Source organism: Kryptolebias marmoratus, unplaced genomic scaffold (assembly GCF_001649575.2).
Source record: "Kryptolebias marmoratus isolate JLee-2015 unplaced genomic scaffold, ASM164957v2 Scaffold190, whole genome shotgun sequence".
NCBI classification, from domain to species: domain Eukaryota; kingdom Metazoa; phylum Chordata; class Actinopteri; order Cyprinodontiformes; family Rivulidae; genus Kryptolebias; species Kryptolebias marmoratus.
Window position 1 is genome coordinate 1 of NW_023665924.1, and position 8,114 is coordinate 8,114.

The 8,114-nt window shown below is 40.6% G+C and overlaps 1 protein-coding gene across 1 annotated transcript; it reads right to left on the reverse strand.

Annotated features, from left to right (window-relative positions):
- Positions 1-2,523: 2,523 nt before the first annotated feature.
- On the reverse strand, positions 2,524-7,078 carry LOC108229523 (bactericidal permeability-increasing protein-like). The gene is made up of 10 exons (XM_017405197.3): positions 6,923-7,078; positions 6,753-6,844; positions 6,507-6,683; positions 6,362-6,421; positions 6,118-6,285; positions 5,968-6,035; positions 5,833-5,875; positions 5,691-5,754; positions 2,753-2,829; positions 2,524-2,655 (listed from the first exon to the last, which is right to left on the reverse strand). The coding sequence occupies exons 1-10, from the start codon at positions 7,005-7,007 to the stop codon at positions 2,614-2,616; spliced, it is 876 nt and encodes a 291-aa protein (XP_017260686.2). The 5' UTR covers positions 7,008-7,078; the 3' UTR covers positions 2,524-2,613.
- Between the last annotated feature and the right edge of the window lie 1,036 nt (positions 7,079-8,114).

Here is an 8,114-nt window from a genome sequence, read left to right on the forward strand (position 1 = left end):
TTTTGTTTATGTGTAGATAGTGTGAGCCCTGGGGTTTAGTGTTCTTTTTGGGTGGGGGGAGGGATTGCACTTTGTGTAAGATTATTGTGTGTATGTGTTTGTTTTTTGTATGTCTGTGCAACAGAAAATTCTAATAAAAATATCGGGAAAAAAAAAATGTACAGAAAGGCTAAATAAGCTAAAACATGATAATGCTAAAACTAACGGTATCTAACTTTCTAAAAGTACCCAGGCCCGCTATACAGCCGACGTAATAATTACTAACTAACTAAGGTAGAGAAGGTGTGTGTGTGTGAATGTGTGTGTGTGTGTGTATTTGTAAAGAAGTCCATCAGTCACGTCACAGAGGCCATTGTCTTTGATAATGTGATGGAATTTTTATCAGCCAGCTCTGAACAGATACACAGATGTCCTTAGGCAGGAAGGAGCAGAGCATCTTGTTTCGATAGTTCCAGGAGAAATTTCAAGATAGCTGACTAAGGTCAGCCTAGGGGAGCCAATATTCACAAACAGTAATTGTTTTGGTTCAGGCAGGCATTGTGTTTTTGTCTATCTTAAAAGTCTTGCTGGTACTTCTCGATGGCGAATCCAAACAGCCAAATTCCAGGACCATTCCGCCTGATTCGAGCGAGCAACTTCCTCAAGATGTAACCCATATTATGAGTTCCAGAACCGCAATTCAATCCAATTTGCGATTCAGCTCCCATAACCACACAGTTTGATTGTTGACCGCCGAACCCATCAAACGAATTTGACGATAAGTCAGGTAACTTGAACCTGTGTGCAGCCTCTACGGTTTGCTTGTCCCGCGTTGCCGCCTGGACGACCATTATCCAGAGAGCCACCTGGCTCCGCCTCTCTCCATCCATGCCCGAGAGGCTGCAGCAGGATCTGCTGGAGGGCCCCATCACTCCAGATGCGCTGTTTGGGGCCAACTTCGTCCATCCTCGAAAAATCACAGCGGACCGCGGAGGTCTCAGGGAACCTACGCCACCTGGTGATGCTACAGCCTGGTTTCCGCTCCTCCGGCCGCTGGAGGGACCGCCGGGACCAGCGACAGCAGCAGAGACGCTCCACAGCTGCGGCAGTGTTTTTCTGCCCCGCTCCTCCGCCGGCCACCTCCACCAGGGAACAGGCCTTCCCAACGCGCCAACCAGCGACCCAGCGTTTCCCCAGAGGCCAGCAGCAGGTGCCGTCCTGGACCAACCAGACGCTGGGCGCATGGAGAAAGCAGCCCAGGAAATGACTCGTTGGGGGGAATGTGTGTGATTTTTATGTGTGTTTTGAAATAAAACAGAAACATCTCTCAAAGGGCGAATTCCCAACAAATTCCAGCCAGTCTGTCAGATCAACTGATCTCACAGCAGCCCCTCCTCACACATTCCCCACCCAGAACGTTTGTCGACAATTCAACCTGTAACTGAGACTCACCTGGCTCCTTTCCTTCCGTTACAGATCCTCCTGGTCACTTTACCTGTATCACCTGTAAATAGTGTAAATAAACCACTTACCTTTACTACGTCTCCGTGTCTGCCCTTACAAAAAAATCCCACGAAAATCACATGTGACTTTCACATGTGATCACATGTGATCACATGTGATTTTTGGGGGGATTATGTGAATCACATGTGAAAAATGGGAATCACATGTGGAAATATGTGATTTTTGGGGGGATTATGTGAACCACATGTGGAAAATGGGAATCACATGTGATCACGTGAATTTCATGGGATTTTTTTGTAAGGGTGGTTTTGGCTCCGCTCTTCATGGCAATTCTGGTTTATGTCAGTTTGGACAGACACTTCAATTCAGCATAAACCTTCATGGTTTTTATTCACCCCCTTTTCTTGAAGCTGCTGCTTTGAAAAGCTTATGGGCAAAGTGGATCTGCTCTTGGATTAGTGTTGAGATTCGGGCGAGCTCCTCTCGAACAGTCTGTAACTGAACAAAATAATCCTTGTGTTTTAGCCGTTGTGGATCACCTGAGTCAAGCAGTGTCCTCTGCGGTCCAGGAAATCCTCTCCCCGTTTCCAATTCGTATGGAGTGTATCCTGTAGTAGAGTTCACGGAACACCTGATTGACATCAGAGCAATCCAGGGCATCATGATATGATAGCATGCTTTATAGTATAAAAAGAAGTAAAAGGGTTATCACTTCAGACACAACTGGGAACGTGTTGCTGTTGCTTCGTGTTGGTGAGTTGTTGTCTCCATTCAGCTGAATGTTTAAATAAATGTATGTTTGTTTTTTAAACCTCTGCTTTGGACTCGTTTTGTGTGTCCGTCTTTTCTGCAACATTAAAAGATCCGACGAGAGAAACTAAGTGGTCAGGTGAAATTCCTCTGAAAGGAGTGAATACTGAAACTTCGTTTTTCTCAACAAATCTTTTAAAGGATAGTGATAACACTGTCCTCATCCACAAATTACAGTGCATATGAAAAACCAGTACCATTTACAGAAAAACAAAAATATGTAAAACAAAGACTAATAGGATCTTAGATGATGAAAATCAAGTTCTTAAGTTTTTTTTTTACATATGAACAGCTAATTGCAGGTAGTTTTTCTTCCTGTAATCGTGCCTTTAGTGTGGCTTTCTCCAGGAGTTACACAGTTCAACTTATGAACTGAACATCTGTACCGATCAGCATGTAGTCCTGAAAGGAAAAAAAAGGATTATCAGAAATAGGATGTTTTCATGTCAGCTCTTACAAATATTTTTGACAGTTTAGCAGAAACTATCACATCTCTTACCTTCAGGATTTGAAGCTGGGGGTTTATGAGTTGCATCTTTTTTAAGGCAGGAAGTGGGTACCCTTTTTCAAGTTGAGCTGTGAAAGGAAATTTATCAATTTAGGTCAAACAATTACAAAAGCATAAAGCTGTAGACACAAGTTGACAGTAAGGCATGAAAAATACAGCTGCACAGATGTACTGAATACAGAATAAATACTTTTAAAACATCCGCTCATGTGTTATAAAATGCTAGCTGCCATTCAGACCTGATTTTTTTGTTTTCCACTGAGCAAAGACATTTTTAAACATCTGTTTTCTACTCCTCTTCAGCATAGAAATGAAGAGGAAAAAATACATTTTTGATACATTTTATTTGTTTCTTGATGTCCATTGTAATTGACACCACGGCAAAATGACTGTACAATGTCATAAAAACTTAAGAACAAAAGGCCATAGTTTTCACATAGCGTTCATGTAAAAACTAATTAGGCGTGACCTCAACATTTGAAACTGGAACTCTGCATATTTGTCTGTTTACAGGTCAGAATATAGACATGAAATGATTGTGGGTAATGTACCTTCAGAAAATCCCCTTTTGGCTTCAATATCTTCTGTATCATGGAACTTCTAAATGCATTGACATACTTTTTAATATAGTAAACTAAACATGTAACAACTGATTATACAGTTACTAAACTGTTGGCAAAACATCAGCTTGCTGGGTATATTCATGTAATCTAATTTTCAATAAGCTGCCCTGAAGCAGTTTCAGTGTGGCATAAAGAACAGGTGGATGTTGCATTTGTCACAAAAGATGTGTTTTTCCTGCGCAGTATGGCTCCTTGCATCTGGTGGTCTTTGCCTTATCATCATAATTTGGCATGTGGTCAACCATGTACTGCTCTTCAGGTAGAGGCCTTACATTCTGAACTTGTGTTCTGTGATGGACACGCTGTGGATCAGGAAACATGCTGGGTCTTTCACGTTTTGCTGCCACTGGTTTTGCTGCCACTGGCCCTCTTGCCATCCAGTCAACTATACAGCCAGTTCAAAAGCATATATGATCATTCTCAGGGTCCACTTATCTAGCAGGTCACAGCCCCCATTGCTTCATTATATAGCTTACCCACCTCTGGAGGGAACACCTTCAAAAACTGGCCTTGCTTTTTGTCCCACTGCTGCAATTCAGCCATTCTGCCAACACCAACAAAGTTGGAGGCCAAGATGACTGTTCTCTTGTCAAACCACTTGACCATTGCCACCTCACCATCATGGCTTACAACTTAATTACAGCTTCCTTGTGCTTTTTTAGCCATCTCTCTGTCAGACTGTAAAGGAGGCCTGGCAAAATGACAGACCCTTGCTGTCCCAGCGGCATGAATTTTCCTCTCAGCAAGAGGCCCCAGAAGCTTGTATGTTGTGAAATAGTTGTCAAAACACAACTTGTGGTTGACTTCTAGGATTTGGTGGCTGAGATAGTACACCACTCCAGCTCCAAGTCCCAGCTGCTTCTTTCACTGTTGTATTATCTCCATTGTAGTGTCTTGGTACAGCAAGAAACCATAGGCCATGCCACTTTTCCCAAACAGGAAGTATATTTTCACCTCACAAAGGTGTGGCTTGCCTTTGATGTATTGCTTGACATAGAAAGTTCGTAGAAGCACCCTTCTTATTCTTTGAAATAAAACATGCAAATTATACACCAAATTGTGTAGCTCAGCAACTTTTGGTAACAGTGCGTCACAGAACAAAAACAAAAACTGGAAAAAATGACAAAATGAATGGAGATAAATGGGATTTGAGAAAATCCCTTCCTGTCTGGAGCTCTGTACCTCAGACATACTTCAAAGAAGAACCAATTATTCAAAGTTTAAATAGGTGAACTGCTACTTTATCTTCTAGAGTTTTTCTTTTACATAAATTATTGCTTTTTACAGATTTTTCCACAGTATGTTTAACTGCCAGTTGATGTCACAGACTAACAATCTCTTCTTTACTCTCACAACTTTTTGTTACTCTCTCACTGCTGTTGTGCTTACAGTTTTCTCTCAAATCCCCCAAAGAATGCAGAGAGTTCACATCCAAGCTTCTACAGATTCAGTTTGAGTTTAGCTCAAAACATTCGCTACAAAAATTGGACGTTTTTTTTAACTTGTCATATCTCCTACATGAAACACTGTAGAAACATAAAACTTCATGTGTGACCGTCAAAGTCTTCTGGCGCTCACAGTTATAAGACCTGACTTGTAGTTATTGTGTAGCGACTGTTTGTTTGAGGCTTATTTTCAGTCTGGGGTTCTGTCTGCCTCTCATTAACTCACCNGTGGTGACTCTAAGGAGCCACTGGCAGTAATCCAACATTTCTTTAAATTTTGGTTCTCTTTACATTTTTATAGTTCATACATCAAAGGTGTTGGCCTTTCCTCTGAGCTTAGATTATTAAAGCGTTAACTTTGAAATTTTGGCTAGTCGCTGCATTGACACCCTTCAAAATTTCTTCTGAATTTTTTTAGTTCCTCTTATCATTATTCCAGTACAACCATATTTCTTGTGTTCTAAATGTCCTATGTTCTTATGTTTAACCTTCTGTAAACCTGTTTTCCCCCCAAAGAACAATAAAGATCTGATCTGAACGGAACTGTAATGATATTCCAAGTGGACAGCACAGCCAGTTCCCATATGTCTGTTTAAATATCCAAATTCATCTGTTTTGTGTTGTTTCAGCCGGACTACGCATATATATCCGAACCAAATCATTCTGGCTCAGGAATAAGATAATGTCAGGTAATTTTAGGGAGGACACTTCCACTTTTCTCAATTGTATGAACTGTGCCTCTCACAATTAGTTTTTACCTCTTTGCTTTTGATGAGGGAAAAGAGGCTATTTTAATGAATAAAATCAAATGTCTCTTGGGTTTGGAAAAGTAGAGTTAAAAAATAAAAACCAATAACTCACCATTCACTATAGGGATCACTACCATCTTGAGGACCATTTGGAATATGGTGTCAAGGGTCCCGACCTGTAGTTGAGAGTTATGGTTAGTTTGAGGTGGAGTTGAGGATCCTCACAGTGACTCATATTCAATTGTTGCCCTTACCTGAAACTGTCCCACGTAACTTGTGCCCAGGGTCAATTTCATTCTGTGCAGATAAGGAAAAATTAGAGTTGGATGAATAATCCATACAAAGAAATCTAAGCAGCATTTTTTTGGTGATGTTTGTTAGTAGCTCACTTGTTGAGGCTGAGGCTTCCAGCAATGTTCATTCCACTGAGAAACAAGTGTGCGGTGACGCTGCTCTCCTACCAGGACAATGTTGGGACAGTTCAGGACTTGTTTTTCTAAGAAACAAAATTACTTTTCATCTCCTCAGCACTGACTTACCACGTTCAGAACAAACAAAGGGGAAAGGGTGCCGTTGGGTTGGATAGCGTAGGCTGTCATTGTGGCGCTTGTCTGAAGTGTTGCGTTTTTAGGTTCAAAGGAAACCTTTGGACTTTCCTCAGTCTTCAGCAGCAGCTTCATCATCAGACCAGGGAACTGCTTAGCAATCTAAAAGCACAGACGCATAACTGATAAAGCTGCCAATGTTTTATGCTTCCCAATAAATGTGTGGGATTCTTCTCACCTGTGGAATGAAGACTCCAAATGTTTTCGTGTTCAGTCTGAATGGAGAGGCCTTGGGGACCTGACATGACAGAACAAAAGATGTTGTATATTAGTGTGATTTATTAAATCTGAGTGCTCCAGACAGTCAGGAAGAGGCAGCACACCATGTCATCTGTGATGTACAGGCTGAGCACTCCGGCTTTGTTGTAGACGAAGCCTGCAGAGTTGGGGGTGAAGGCAGAAAGGGCAATGTACAGCATTTTGTCAGTCTGGGGTGGTAGGGAAATGGCTGTGGGGGAGAACGGCGGCTCCTGATGCTTCCCAATATTGTAGAATTCACCCTATACACAAACAAAGAGAAGTTTATCCATAGGTCCTTTTAAAATGTGTAATAATTTACATTTCTTCACCTTTAAGCTCAGGTCTATGGAAGACTTTGAAACCTCTGGAGACGACACCATTGAATATTCAATCTCTGCATACTTGTCCACCTTGGCCAACACTGCAAGAATGCAGAGATTCACTCTTATGTTCAGTATTAGTTAAACATCATGAGAATTTGTGTAATGAGATGCTTTACCATTGAGTGTCTTCAGCTCAGTGTTTAAATCTTCAACTGCTTTGTTCACCAGAGGACAGATCTGCATCAGTAAAAAGAAAAACATGATTTCCAAACTTTATGACAAAAACCTGCTGTTACACAAAAATTTCTAAACAAAATGAAACAACAAACTTAAAGGTTTTCATAAACTGTTTAAAAGCATTTCAAAGTACCAGGGTATCATACCCCATCATTTTTACTTTAATTCACATCTTCATTCATGTGACCAAAACCTCTCTGTTGTGAGCCAAGCTAACAAAGACTGTAATGACCCTCAGGAAAGAGGAAGTGAGATTAATCTACATGCGAGTTTAGTTGCTTAAAAACAGCATCTCATGCAGTTTAAACCTTGCAACTGCACACTCTACAGTTTCAAATTAAAAAAGCTCCCCGCATGGGAAGTGAAACATCCTGCTTTGTTTTTAAATTTTCAGGATAAGCAAAAATATGGCGCAATGTGTAGCATTCGGAATATGTACTGGGGGATGATACTCAGCTGCTATCACACCAAAATTTAGTTCAAAATCGATAAATTATTTAAAGTTGCTAACAGCTAGCTTTGACTCCAATAGTTGATGACAGTTTTTAAATCAGATCTTGCGTGATCAGTTAGCCCTTAAAGTGTGTGTTTAAATCCTTATCTCTGAAATTAGCTGATATACACCTATTAATGTTTTCTACAGTGAACTGAACATTTGTCAGAGTTGATTGATTGCAGTATTGCCTAATCTCGGCTGAAAGTGCCCCTCTTATCTTAGTCAACTTGTGCCAAGTAATGTCCTCACAGCTTCAAGTTTTGCAAAAAAAAAAGTTACGTTACTTTTGTGTTTCTTGATTGTTTACACCTACTGTATGCAAGTCTCATTCTGAATGAACTGATTGCTCAGTTTTTCTCCTCACAGAACAAGGCTAAACTCAATTATCATGATGTGATCACAGAAAGTCACATGAGAGTCACATGGAGGCTACTGCTGCAAATCTGATGTGCTCTTTGCTAACATTTGGTAAGCATGTAAAACAGAAAAACAAGGGGATGCATATACTTTAACTTAAAAAAAATCAACTTTTTGATTAAAAAAAAGTTTTTTATGGCCATAAAGTACAGAAAACACACAAACAGTATAGAGTAGTGGTCAGAGGTTTAAGATTTTAAGCTTTCCACATCGACAAG

Coding starts and splice junctions, on each gene's coding strand:
- LOC108229523 (XM_017405197.3), bottom strand. CDS start 7,007: ATGTTTTTCTTTTTACTGATGCAGATCTGTCCTCTGGTGAACAAAGCA. Junction 6,845..6,922: donor TGAGCTGAAGACACTCAATG/GTAAAGCATCTC, acceptor GCATTCTTGCAG/TGTTGGCCAAGGTGGACAAG. Junction 2,656..2,752: donor CCCAGCTTCAAATCCTGAAG/GTAAGAGATGTG, acceptor TTTTCCTTTCAG/GACTACATGCTGATCGGTAC.